The 14,482-nt window shown below is 45.0% G+C and overlaps 2 protein-coding genes across 2 annotated transcripts; both read left to right on the top strand.

The window, feature by feature from the left end:
- The first annotated feature begins 614 nt into the window (after positions 1-614).
- On the top strand, positions 615-5,955 carry commd9 (COMM domain containing 9). The gene is made up of 6 exons (XM_079259353.1): positions 615-686; positions 1,156-1,272; positions 1,695-1,834; positions 2,495-2,529; positions 5,213-5,316; positions 5,404-5,955. The coding sequence occupies exons 1-6, from the start codon at positions 633-635 to the stop codon at positions 5,539-5,541; spliced, it is 588 nt and encodes a 195-aa protein (XP_079115479.1). The 5' UTR covers positions 615-632; the 3' UTR covers positions 5,542-5,955.
- Positions 5,956-6,152: 197 nt separating this feature from the next.
- On the top strand, positions 6,153-14,118 carry dnaaf4 (dynein axonemal assembly factor 4; the record flags this gene model as incomplete). The annotated part of the gene is given in 9 exon segments (XM_079251940.1): positions 6,153-6,275; positions 10,198-10,345; positions 10,412-10,545; positions 10,618-10,839; positions 10,842-10,985; positions 11,084-11,193; positions 12,382-12,535; positions 12,925-13,030; positions 13,988-14,118. Coding segments are annotated over 9 exon segments (1,272 nt in total).
- Between the last annotated feature and the right edge of the window lie 364 nt (positions 14,119-14,482).

The following is a 14,482-nucleotide window of genomic DNA, read 5'->3' on the forward strand; positions in this document are numbered from 1 at the left end:
TATATATATATATATATATATATATATATATATATATATATATATATATATATATATATCGTTGTGTACAATTATATTATTTGCACGTTTCAGGTTTATTTTGTCATATCACAAACTTTGTTGATAGTATTTCTTAATAAACCAGGTAATTTTAAACTGCCTTAATATTAGTAGCCCTTTTAGGTAATCATAAATGTGATCAATAGGTCTGAAAATGATTTATTACTGACCTGTAAAAATCAGGGGATTATTGTTACATTTGTTACCTACATGATCTATTCCTGCATTTTATTGCCTTTTACGTTTTAATAAATCAGTCATTTTGGTGTGATTCTACTCTGCTCCTATTACTCATCCTTTAATTAACCATATTTTGTCAGTTTTTTTATGGTTACTTTTTGTTTTTGTTTGTTTGTTTTTATGTTTGTTCTCTGTGATGTTTGTTATTATTTGTTTGTTTATCAAAAAATGTTAATATTTGATATCATACTGTAATGAATATAATTTGTGTTTCACATGGAAACTGCATTTTCCCCGTTTAAATAAAGCAATTTAGAGCAGTCTGAGTTGTACTACATTTCCCATAAGGCTTAGCGGCATCACCCCGTCACGTGACACGGTCACACGTCAACATGGCCGCTTCTGTATCTAGCGAAGATTTCGATAACTTGCAGTTTCTTTTAAAGGTACAAAGCATTTAATTTAGGTTGTTTTTAACCTGAAAACTGATTCTTAATGTTTTATTTTAGTTATTAAAAAAGCTAATAATCGCAGGGAATAATTTAGTTGTTGTGTTGACTCAGTTGTTGGCAGTTTAACCCGGTTTTCCCCATGAAGTGCAGGATTTGTGTTTATTTATGTCAGTTTATGTCTTTTTTGTGTCTGTTTATTTATGTCTGTTTATTTGACGACATATAGATGAAATTAAAAACCTAATAAATATAGATGTAACTGTTAGAATGTGTTTTCGACCAAAAGTGAATCATTTTCTCACATATTTGGTATTTTTATCTAAAATAAACAGGTCCATATTTGATTAAAAGTAGATTTTCCTTCGTTAGTTATAAAAGTATAATTTGGCTTTAATGAGCCTTTCCATCAGACAGCTGCAGCACCTGATGTTGTTGTTGTTGTTTACTGTTTTTGTCTCTGAAGGCTCCATCTAAAGATGCAGTGAGGGATGTGTGTGTTCAGAGTCACAGAGGTCCGAGCGGCCGGCTGACCGACAGCACCGCAGCATCATTCAGCATCCCTGCAGCCCAGGCCGCTCAGGTAACTCTCACCTCTGTCCCTGTGTGTGAGGAAACAACACAGCTTCATGATGATGGAGTCTGAAGGCCAGGGTCCTCCAGTGTGAAGGAAACACACAGAAACTAGTTCCATTACCTCCACAGAACGGATCCCACTGCATAGGATTTATGTGATGGAGACAAAGCTTCCTTTAAAGGAAATAACTATTTTATTGTGTTTTTATCATCTCATCCTGTCATTTAGCTCCCATCGGAGGTGAGCAAAGAAATGAAACTGTGGGTTTATATAAAGAACTGTGACTTGGGGTGGTTGTACAGCCGACGTACCGGATGACCCCGAGTTGTGTGGAATATGAAATGTTTATGTTGCGAACTTTTGCACACATTTCTCAGCGCTTGGCTGCAGTTTTCTGTGTGAACCTGAACCATGTGTGTGTCCTGCAGCTGGTCCAGTCCCTCCACACTCTGTCCCATCACGTCATCTTCTACAACCTCAGCACCCCCGAGCAGATCCTCGCCGTCTTCCCCGAGTCCTTCCACTCCAGTCTGAAGAACCTGATCACCAAGATCCTGCTGGAGAACAGGTCAGCTCCACGCAAACCGCTTCAGACCGAGTCTGCTGGTTCAGGTTCCTAAAAGCTCTGCCGAAGAATCCGAACGGCCCGACGGCCCGAGGCTGAGAAACCAACACGATACAACGTTTACATCCGGGACGCGGCGTGACGTTGCGGCAGCTTCGCTACACACACACACACACACACACACACACACACACACACACACACACACACACACACACACACACACACACTGGCTGTTCTTAACCTGCAACGTCGCTGATTCAGCAAAGAAACGCAGGAAGATTATAAGAGAGAAAGAGACGGCGTCATGGTGGGGGGGGGGGGTGTCATATAATAGGTAGATTATATGATCTGAATTCCTCAGGTGATGGGCGGCCGTCTGATTGGTCAGGAGGTGATGCTTTTATACATGTTTCATTCAGAACGTAGCGGAGCAGGTTAACTGTGTGTTGCCGTGGTGATTTACCGTGGTGGGAGGTGAACCAGTGTCGTAGGTCAGAAAAGCCTGAGTTAACCCCGACGTTGCCTGGATAAGAAACCATCCGGCGTGGAGAAAAGTCGTTCCGAGTTTCTTGTCTTCACACACCGAGTCGCGTTCCGCCTCATCAGGGATACACACTGTTACTGAGGTATGACATCATCACGTCTCCTTCTGCGTTTCAGCCCGACATGGAGGACAGAAGCTCTCACGGACCAGCGTAAGTACATTTCACTGTTGGACTGGTGTCCACACACACACACACACACACACACATCTATATTTACATACAGTTGTAGTAATTCTTTGCATATCGACTTTGTTTTTACCACATTTACTACGTTTAAAACCTGATCTGGGACAAAAATGTGAGAAAAATCCCATTTTTTTTACAAAATGTAAAAATATAAAACGAACAAATGTTGGAAGGGATTTTAACGTATGGATAGACACGGTGTAATGCTCGGGTCCGAGTTGTTTCATCTGCTAGTAATAATAATACATTTTATGTGTTGGGCGCCTCTCTAGACACTGGAGGTGGCCTTACATCACACATGATAAACATTAAAGCAAGTTGAAAACAACAAACATCAAAAGACTTTCCAGTGATGGCCGGAGTCAGTCTTGTTAAACTGATGAGATCTGAGTCTGGATGTGAAGTCTCTGAGTGTTGGGGAGGTCGGGGGGGCGCAGAGCGGCTGCATGCCCTGCTCCCCATGGTGAGGAGTCGGGCAGGAGGGAGGAGGGAGGAGGAGGAGGCAGGAGGGAGGAGGGAGGAGGAGGAGGAGGCAGGAGGAGGAAGAACAGGCAGGAAGGAGTCAGGCAGGAGGGAGGAGGAGGAGGAGGCAGGAGGAGGAAGAACAGGCAGGAAGGAGTCGGGCAGGAGGGAGGAGGAGGAGGAAGAACAGGCAGGAAGGAGTCGGGCAGGAGGGAGGAGGAGGCAGGAGGAGGAAGAACAGGCAGGAAGGAGTCGGGCAGGAGGGAGGAGGAGGAGGAAGAACAGGCAGGAAGGAGTCGGGCAGGAGGGAGGAGGGAGGAGGAGGAGGAGGCAGGAGGGAGGAGGAGGAATGGGCAGGAGGGAGGAGGAGGAGGAAGAACAGGCAGGAAGGAGTCGGGCAGGAGGGAGGAGGAGGAGGAGGAACGGGCAGGAAGGAGTCGGGCAGGAGGGAGGAGGAGGAGGAGGAATGGGCAGGAGGGAGGAGGAGGAATGGGCAGGAGGGAGGAGGAGGAAGAACAGGCAGGAAGGAGTCAGGCAGGAGGGAGGAGGAGGAGCGGGCACTGAATAAGGTCAGTCAGTTAAGGAGGGAGGAGGATGTGATGAGTCTGAATACGAGGAACAGGATTTTATAGAGGATGCGGTGTGAGATGAGGAGCTAGTGGAGCTGCTGGAGGACTGGGGTGATGTGGTTTATGGAGGGGGTGATGATGATGATGATGATGATGATGATGATGATGACGATGCGGGCTGCAGAGATTTGGACCAGCTGTAGTTTATGGAGAGTTTTGTGAGGGAGACCAAACAGGAGGGAGTCGCAGTCGTCAGGTGAGAGGTGACGAGGCCGTGGACAAGAACAGAGGTGGAGGGAGGAGAGAGGGAGGCGAAGGATGTTGCGGAGGTGAAAATAGGCGGAGCGGATCATGATGTGGAAGGAGAAGGAGAGAGAACTGTTGAAGACGACATCCAGACTCTTTACCTGAGGAGAGGGGAGATGTTTAATCTGCCGTCCCACAAGGTAAGTCCATCTCATGTCCAGAACTGTTCCAAGTGTTTTACATCAAACAGCAGAAGCATTTCAGGTCAGCCTCCTCCTCCTCCTATTTCTGCCTCCTCCTCATGACAAACTGCTCCAGTTGTCTCAGGTTTCCAGGCGTCATGTTTCAGCTCCTTCCAAAGATGCTCGGTAGGATTCAGGTCAGGACTCACAGAGGCCACTTTGGAGTGTTTCTTCTGAGCCAGTCCTGGTGTGTTTAGCTGTGTGTTTTGGCTCTTTGTCCTGCTTTAAGACCCATAACCTACAAATGAGACCAACAGCAGCACATTTCCCCCTAAAATCCCTTGATAGGATTTCATTGTACCTGCACAGATTCTAGACACCATGTGAGAGAATCTGAAGCAGCCACAGAACATAACAGATCCTCCATGTTTCACAGCAGGGACGTCTTTTTTCCTCCATATGCTTCATTTTTCCATCTGAACATGGAGCTGATGTGTCAAAAAGTTCCATTTCTGTCTCATCTGTCCACAAGACATTCTCCCACCAACGTCTGACTGGATACATTTCATAGAACTTTTATTTATTATTCCTTTGGTCAGATTTTAGTTATTTCTGTGACTATTGTGAGTTTTTCTTTCATTGACTAAAGGGAACCAACTATTTTTATTTCTATTTTATGAGCAACACTCAGTGTGTGTGTGTGAAAGACTTCCTGTCGGGCTTTACAGGGTTAATAAGCAGAAGTTCCAGATGTTGCTTTGCGTCAGCAGCTGCCGTAGTTTCACCGTTAAGACGGATTTTAATTCATCATGATCTCCGAGACGCATCGACACTTTCACCAAAACTAAATTCACTCATATTAATGTAGTTTAACACGTTTTAAATGTTTCCCATGACTTTAATCTGTGACCTGCGGAAGCTTGGGCTGCGCTGAGGCAGGTGTGTGTGTCTGCAACCATGTGTTCATGTGTCACGGAGCTCAGGAGACTTCATTCATCCATTTGAAGATATTTCTGTTCGATGGCGGGTCTACGTAGTGGAGGGGGTCTGGGGTGTGTGTTCACTACAGCTTTTATGGGACATGCCGTGGAAATTATTCAGTTTTTCTGTGTGTGTGTGTGTGTGTGTGTGTGTGTGTGTGTGTGTGTGTGTGTGTGTGTGTGTGTGCGTGTGTGTGTGTGTGTTCAGTCTCCCTCCCTCAGCTGAAGGACTTGGACTGGAGGGTTGACATGGTGACCGGCTCAGACTCAGTCAGTCGGATGTCCGTGCCGACCTGTCTGGTTCAGCTGAAGGTGAGTCTGGGTCACGTGACCGCTGATCACATGACTTCCTCTGTGTTGCATTCAAGTCCCGTCTGATGATCTGAAATGTGCGGTCAGATGGAGGATCCATGTCCATCAGCAGGCGGGGAGGCGGTTTCCACGGTGACGGTAGAGCTGAGCAGGGAGTCTCTGGACACCATACTGGATGGACTGGGACGTATCAGAGACCAGCTGTCTGTGGTAGCTGGAAAATAAGACCATCCAGATGTTTGTTTCCCGTCTGAGCAGATGTTTGGACAACAGACTGAATATGAGAACAGCATCTCATCAGCTCCTTTCCTCTTCATGTCTGTTTGGCTGAAGCTGCATGTTTCTGGTGTTCTGTACCTCACCATCTTCATTACTTTGTGTTATTTTTCCTAAAGCCTGGAAGCAGAATGTTTTGATCATCCTACAGAATTACTCTTCTAAACACAGAAAATACATTTTAACTGGCAGGTCATGGATTTCTATTTTCTCTTTTTTATTATTTGCACTCTTACCAAAATGAAAATAAACTTGTAACACAAGTCTTGTACTTTTCAAATTTCAGGATTTTATAAACATTTTAGTTTAAAGGTGGATTTTTGTGAGTTGATTCAAATAAAACAATAAAAAGTGCCACATCGAGCAAGAGACTGGAAGTACTGGAAAAGTCTAAACACACTTACAGGTGAGGTAAGGAAAATAAAAACACGTTTAATTTCAGTGAAATAGAAAAATTCCTGAGGTACCTGAACGCAGCACGCGGTCTGAGGTTGCCATAGCAACGTGAGATCTGCGTTCATCTGAAAAACCCGACACGGTTTCTCTCAACCTGCTCCAGCATGCCGCTGCACGTGACGGACCACACCTGGACGCAAACAGAGACCACGGTTTACGTCAACGTGCCGCTAAAAGGCGCGAGAGCTGCGGGCGTGGACGTCGTGTCGACAGACAGGTATCTGAAGGTGAGATGGGAGAGATCTGCGGTGATGGCGTCCATGGCTAATTCCCAGTAACTGGAAACAGATCTGGATCTAGGGTCGCCACCAGTCCCGTAAAATACGGAATCGTCCTTTAATTGACAACTGTTGCGTCCCGGATTGAACCACTGCGGGACGCACTTTGTTCCGTATTTTCATAACTTTCCAACAGCCTACACATGTCGGTCACACACATCAACACTCAATCTAAAAATAATGAACTAAGTTAAAACTACAACAGTCAGCAAAAATGTTCTTTTCGTGCAGAATCTGCAGGTCCAGCCCCCTCCCCTCTGCGCCTGCGTGTTGGACAGTCACGGTTGCCTAGAGACAGACACGACTCAGAAGACCCGCGCCTTTCAAAATGTCGACTGTAGCCCACCTGGTTCTCTACCTGCTCAAGATGAAAAGTGCATGTAAAACAGACGTGAAGAGACACGGCTGCAGCGTCAGTGAAGATGTTTATAAGTCAGATTGTACAACGTGTCAGTGACTGACATCTAACGAGAGCAGGATAATCTATTTATATGCTGTAGTAGAGTTATTTATGTGAAATGAAATGAAAAATACTTTATTAATCCCCAAAGGGGAATTTAATGTTATAGTATATAATAATTAACTAGAGGAGGTCTTGTTCCGGAGGCTGATGGTTGCTGGCAGGAATGATCTTCTGTATCTTTCAGTCTTACATCGGACCTGAAGAAGCCTCTCACTGAACACACTTTGTTGTTTCATCACTGTGTTGTGGAGAGGGTGTGAAGAATCCTCCATCATCTTCATCAGCTTGTGCAGCATTCTTCTTTGGACAATCAGCTCCAGCGGCTCCAGAGTTCCTCCAAGCACAGAAGCAGCTTTCTGGATCAGTTTGTTGATTCTCTTCAAGTCTCTGGTTCTGATGCTACTACCCCAGCAGATGCTGCAAAGCTGACTGCACTCTCCACAACAGACTTCTAGAAGATATGCAACATCTTGGTGCAGACGTTAAACCATCTCAGCTTCCTTAAGAAGTACAGTCTGCTCTGACCTTTCTTGTAGATGTAGTCAGTGTTGCATTTCCAGTCCAGTTTGTTGTCCAGCTGAACTCCAAGATACTTGTATTCCTCCACCACCTCCACCTCCTCTCCCAGGATGGAAACAGTGCTTTGTTTATTCTTCTTCCTCCTGAAGTCAACAATCATCTCTTTTGTTTTGCTGCTATTTAATATGAGATGATTGTCACCGCACCATTTAACAAACTGACTGACCAGTTCTCTGTACTCTGCTTCGTGTCCATCCCTGATACACCCCACAACTGCAGAGTCATCAGAGTATTTCTGCAGATGACAGGACTCAGAGTTGTACTGGAAGTCTGAGGTGTACAGAGTGAAGAGGAATGGCCAGAGTACAGTTCCTTGTGGTGCACCAGTGCTGCTGACCTCCATCTCAGACACACAACCTTTCAGTCTCACAAACTGGGGTCTGTTTGTGAGGTAGTCATAGATCCAGGTGGTTGTGGAGGTATCCACCTGGAATTTATGGAGCTTCTCACATAACAAAGCAGGCTGAATGGTATTAAAAGCACTGAGAAATGAAAGAACATGACCCTCAGAGTGCTGCCTGAATGGTCCAGATGAGAGTGTGCTCTCTGGAGCAGGTATATGGTGGCATCTTCAACCCCAAGTCCATTACGATATGCAAACTGGAATGGGTCCTGAAAGGTGTTTACTTGCTTGTTGAGGTGAGCCAGTAAGAGTCTCTCCAGGACTTTCATGATGTGAGATGTCAGGGCAACTGGTCTGTAGTCACTTGGTTCAGCTGGTTGTGTTTTTTTAGGCACTGGAACAAGGCAGGAGGTTTTCCACAGCACTGGGACTCTATTTTGTCTCAGACTGGTGTTGAAAAGGTGCTGGAGAATCGGACATAGTTGTTTTGAGCAGGTCTTGAGAACTCTGGGACTGACACCATCTGGACCTGCAGCCTTGTTCTGGTTCAGTTTCTCAAGTTGCTTCTTAACCTGATTGCAGGAGACAAACAAGGTGGAGGTCTCAGGATGTCCTGATGTGGAGGGAGATGAAGCTGTGTTCTGGTCCATGACTGAGCTGCAGGGTGACAGATTGGAGGCGTGACAGGAAAGCAGTGGGCTTATGGAGGGTGTGTGGTCTGTTGGGCTGGAGGTAGGGGGTGAACTGAACCTGTTGAAGAATATGTTCAGCTCATTAGCTCTGTCCAGACCTCCATCAGGCTGGTCCCCCTTTAACTTGAAGCCGGTGATCTTCTTCATTCCAGACCACACATCCCTCAGGTTATTCTGCTGGAGCTGACTTTCTAACTTCTTCCTGTAGTCCTCCTTGCACTTCTTAGTTTGGGTTTTAAGTTGTTTTTGTGTTGCCCTCAATAACTCCCTGTCTCCATCCCTGAAGGCTTTCTTTTTGGTGTTCAGCAGCTTTTTCAGGTCACTGGTGATCCAGGGTTTGTTATTGGGGAAGCACCTCACTGTTCTTGTTGGGACGATGCTGTCCACACAGAAGTTTATGTAATCTGTCACACACTCAGTCATGGCGTTGATGTCGTCTCCATGAGGTTCACAGAGGACGTTCCAGTCTGTAGCCTCAAAGCCTCCTCTAAGAGTATCTGCAGCTTCAGCAGACCAGATTTTGATAGTCTTTGTGATGACTGGTTGCTGCTGAACGACGGGCTTGTAGGTGGAGGTGAGAAGAACCAGATTATGGTCAGATCTTCCTAAAGGAGGCAGGGCAGAACAACTGGATCCATTATTCATATTTGCATAAAATAAGTCCAACAACTTATTTTCTCTGGTGGAGCAGCTGACAAACTGCTGGAATGTTGGTAGAGTTGCAGAGAGGGAGACGTTGTTGAAGTCTCCGGAGATCACCATGAATGAGTTTGGATGCTGTGTTTGTAGCCGAGCAACGACGGAGCTGATGACGTCACAGGCTGTGTCTGGTGCGGTACCAGGTATTATATAAACCACTACCAGAATAACACAGGTAAACTCTCTGGGTAAATAATATGGATGGAAGCTCACAGCTAACAGTTCCATGTCCCTTGTGCATATATTCTCCTTGACAGTAACATGTCCAGGATGACACCAACGCTGGTTAACCAGCACTGCAATTCCACCACCCTTTAGCTTTCCGCTGTGTTGTCTACTGCGGTCGGCACGGACCGTTTTCAAGCCCGGTACAGACACATTACAGTCAGGGATGTGTTCATGCAGCCATGTCTCGGTGAAGCACATAATGCTGCACTCTCTGTATTCTTTCTGGGACCTTGTTAGCATCTCGAGCTCATCTGTTTTGTTAGCTAGCGATCTCACATTACCCGTTAAGACGGTTGGGAGAAATGGTTTAAATCTCCATCACTTTGTCCTCTGTCTCACTCCAGCTCTGCAACCTCTTCTCTTTCTTTTCAACTCCATCGGGATTTGATGTGTTGTTTTGCTTAATGTTAACTATATTTATGTTGTTAAAGATAATGGATCATCGTGTTAAATAATCGAGATCTTAATTTCAGTCAAAATAATCATGATTGTAATTTTTGCCATAATCGAGCAGCCCTAGTATTGGGGTGGTGTCCAAAATAACCAAGTTGGTAATAATAATGCCCATTTTGAAGTCTGGAGACAAAGCTGATATGAATATTTATAGTCCATTATTACCAACTTTTTCTACAGTATTAGAGAATACAGTTTATTGTAGGGTGTTTAGTAAGTGATTACATAAAAAGTTGAGTATACTTATTGACAACAAAAGAAAGTTCTCGCTCCTCATTGCGACCGTGACAGGCTTCAGATTGAGGATCAGTTGTAGCGGCTAAAAAAACACGTGAACATACAGGTTGGTTGTGGATCCAGTTCTCTTTGCTGTTTCCCCTCTAACAGTGTTTTTGTCTTGGCTTTTCCACACAGCTGCATTTCCCACCGTATTTATTCGAGGCCTTCCTGTTTGAATCCGTCGATGAGGACAAAAGCTCAGCAAAGATTGGAAACGGGGTCGCCATCTTCAGTTTGCCAAAGAGAACCCCCAAACTGTGGGACCATCTAACGATAACCACCAGTAAGCTGTTGCTCGCATGGGTTATGTAGCAGTTCTCAGATAATCTCATCAAATAACATTTTTTAGATGATAAAGACACAAAGAGGGCTATCAGAGAAGAAGCTCTGGAGAAACACCAGCAGAAGTTTTCTTCTGAGTCCAAACAGAGGTCAGAGAAGCGACAAGCAGAGAAGAAGTTTGCCCTGGAGACCATGATGAAGGTAACCTCACAGCTCACATTGCTCACCAGGCATCTGTAGAAGACCTGAGTCGTGTGTTTGGCTTCAAATCAGCTTGAAAAGGAGGAGAGAGACAAAATCCAGCAGATAAAGGAAGCAGAGAGAGAGAAAACCTCCGCCGAGCTGGCAGTGTGGCAGCTGAGACACAAACAGGATGTCCAGAGAGAGGACCTGAACCGGCAGGCGGGAGGAAATGGACCTGCTGCCGTTAGAAAAGGTGAGACGTTTTCTGATCAAACTGCTTCCATCACTGTGTTTGTTTGTTTAACACGGTCCTGCATTTAGTTCACCACGACGCCAAGAGGAAGAAAGACCCAGCCGACATTCCTCCCCCCAGAGTCAGCGGAAACATCCAGATCACGTTCACCCCGAGAGTCTTCCCAACCGCCCTCAGGGAGTCGCAAGCAGCCGAGGAAGAGGAGGCATTTCTTTTATTTGTGCCTCTTTAAAACCATTTCAGTCATCTGGAATAATGTTAAGAGCTTCAGAGAAACATGACAGATGTTGTTTTTCCAAACAGTGGCTTCAGAAACAAGCCGAAGCCAGACGAGTGCTGAGCGCAGATGTGGAGGAGCTGAAGGACCTGACGGAGGAGGAGAGGAACCCTGACTGGCTGAAGGAGAAAGGCGAGTGAGTGAAATCAGATCTGTCTCCCAGCATTAGGGGCCAGGATGCACTTGCAGTGTACGTAAGCGTACAACGTTCCGCTACATTATATACCTACTGCAAATAACGTAACGCTTCCAAAATGTTCAGTACGGGAGGTCACCACGAGGGGTCAGCGTGCAACATTTAGGCTCTGAAATAGTGAAAATCCCAACCTGCATTTCTGTAAACAGCAGTTTACCATTGTGTTGGTAACTGTAAGGTACGGGTGGTTGTATTAGTTTCTTGTCCTAGAGATGCTATAGGGACCTAGCCAGCTGTAAAATAACGATAATCATGTGTGCTTTGAAAAAGTTCCAGCTTTTCTTCTGTTTGTGAAGACGGGTTGTGTATCAGGTGCATGTAAAAGCTGTGGAAGGAAAGATCTGGTAGCTTGTCCTTTCATGTTAGTTGCTGGAAAACTTCTGCATGGACTCTTCTGTACTCTTTTTTTAGTTTTTGAGTATTAAAAGGAGAATAATCCATGAGTCTTAAGTTACATCAGCCTTATTGTAGCTTGAATGAAGCAGCTTTCTGGTCAGTGAGGATCAGTGTTCGGTACTCACACTGGCGGCTGTAAAGTAGAACGCATAATGGCTACGGTTATATGGTGTTTTTTCATTCCGAATAGAAATTAGCATTAGGAATTAAGTGTTTACATGGTCATCTTTCGTCAGTTTAAAGCAGAGTGAACTTTTATTTGGAATTAAACAGGAATTAAAACTCCCATGTTAACGTAGCAATAGTCCCATTCCTGCAAGGAATCAGCACCCATTCGTGACACCCACCTGTATCCAGTTCACCTCTACACATGCGCTGATCTGAACTGTTGTTTTGGGAGCACTCTTCAACTTTCGCAGTCTTTTGTTGTCCTTGTTTTAAAGGAACATGATGCAGGCATTAAATTCACAATATGTGCAAAAAAGCAATAAAGTTTATCAGTCTGAACATTAAATATCTTGTCTTTGTAATGAATACAGCGGAAAACGGATTGCAAATCTTTGTATTCTGTTTTTATTTAGGTTTTACACAGCATCCCAACTTCATGGGAAATTGATTTGTTAAGAGTTTTTTTAATTGTTTTTGTTGCTCCTGGTTGAATCTGATATATTTAGCGTTAGTACGCTGATTAATATGTTCAGATTAATGAATAAATGACACTCTCTCCTTCAGCAAATGCTTTGCGATGGGAGACTACCAGGGAGCAGTGAACGCCTACAGCCTGGCCATCCGGATCACCAAAAACATTCCTGCTCTGTATTCTAACAGGGCTGCATGTCACCTCAAGCTAAGAAACCTTCACAAGGCTATCCAGGATGCCTCGAAGGTCAGTAGAATCAGAACTCTGAGGATTTATTTGTTGGGTTCCTTCTTCTGCTGCTGCTGCTGTTTTCTGTTCAACATCCAGAGAGCCAGACATTCAAAGAAGATTTATATTTCTGGTCGTAATAGTCTGGTCATGTCTTTTATTATGAATATTAGTTTGTATTTTATAATTTTAAAATGTTCAGGTTAGAGTGTAAAGATGTAACGTTTTATCCCCGTAAGAGGCATCGTTCTCACAGTTTATTTATTTACTGTTAGACATTTCTACCCCATCCAGGAAGTTTACAGTCCAGTCACTAGTGTTTATTCAGAGACTCTAGATGATAAACCCACAATGAGCCATGATAGCACCACATTTACATCATAAAGAAAAGTCCTGTTTGTCTGCAGGCTCTGGACCTGTTGACCCCAGCGGTCACCTCCAACGCTGCAGCCAGAGCCAGAGCCAGCATACGCCGAGGATCTGCTTTCTGCCAGCTGCAGCTTTATGCTGAAGGTTTGGTGCATCAGTAATGTTCATAATGCCGTCAGCAACCTGCTACTTATGTTCGATGCTACAAATATATTCGGTTCTCATAATCAGCTTCTGTTGTCAAAGAGTTGGTTGAAATTAGTTTATATTACACTGAATTGAAACTATAGTTATTATTTTCTCATACTGTAACTACAAACCCAGTTCAAATAAGTTGGGAAAATCTCACAAATGAACATTTTATTCCAGCAGAAGATAAACAACATGTCACATGATGAGACCTTTTAACATGGATGGATGCGTGGGTGGGTGGATGGATGGATGGATGAGTGGATGGAGGGATGGATGAGTGGGTGGATGGATGGATAAATGGATGGAGGGATGGATGGATGAGTGGGTAGATGGATGGATGGAGGGATGGATGAGTGGGTGGATGGATGGAGGGATGAATGAGTGGGTGGATGGATGGAGGGATGAATGAGTTGGTGGATGGATGAGTGGGTGGGTGGATGGAGGGATGAATGAGGGGATGGATGAGTGGGTGGATGGATGAGTGGGTGGATGGATGAGTGGGTGGGTGGATGGAGGGATGAATGAGTGGATGGATGGAGGGATGGATGAGTGGGTGGATGGATGGATGGAGGGATGAATGAGTGGGTGGATGGATGGAGGGATGAATGAGTGGGTGGATGGATGAGTGGGTGGGTGGATGAGTGGGTGGGTGGATGGAGGGATGGATGAGTGGGTGGATGGATGAGTGGGTGGGTGGATGGAGGGATGGATGAGTGGGTGGATGGATGGATGGAGGGATGAATGAGTGGGTGGATGGATGGAGGGATGAATGAGTGGGTGGATGGATGAGTGGGTGGGTGGATGGAGGGATGGAGGGATGGATGAGTGGGTGGATGGATGAGTGGGTGGATGGATGGCAGACAGGTGAACAAATGAATATCAGCTGATCTACCTGTGTTTTGTCTTTAGGTCTGCAGGACTATGAAGCTGCTCTGAAGATCCATCCTGACAATGAAGCTCTGCAGGTGGACGCACAGAGAATCAGGGACATCATCCAAGGATCCAGCCCAGATCCCCAGAGAAACACCAGGAGTACCTGAAACACCTGGAACCACTGGAACAACCGGAACGTGCTGAAATACCTGGAACGTACTAGAACGTGCTGGAACGTACTAGAACCTGGAAGACAGACTGTAGATCTGTCTGTGATGTAGCTCTTTAAGAATCCAGGAATTCAGCTTCATTAACAAGACTGAAATCTAGTTGATCTTTTTACATTAAATTTTTGTTGGAAATGAAGTGAAAAGTCCAATAAACGAAATCTATGTCAGTAAATGTGGTGTAAGTTCATATCTTCCACATGAGAGATAATAGAAATATGCATCAGTAAAAAGCTACTGATGAGCTGCAGCAGGTTTCTCAGCTGCTGATGAACCTACATCAGGATCCTCCAGGGATGTGATG

The sequence above is a fragment of the Telmatherina bonti genome (genome assembly GCF_933228915.1).
Source record: "Telmatherina bonti genome assembly, chromosome: 2".
Taxonomy (NCBI): domain Eukaryota; kingdom Metazoa; phylum Chordata; class Actinopteri; order Atheriniformes; family Telmatherinidae; genus Telmatherina; species Telmatherina bonti.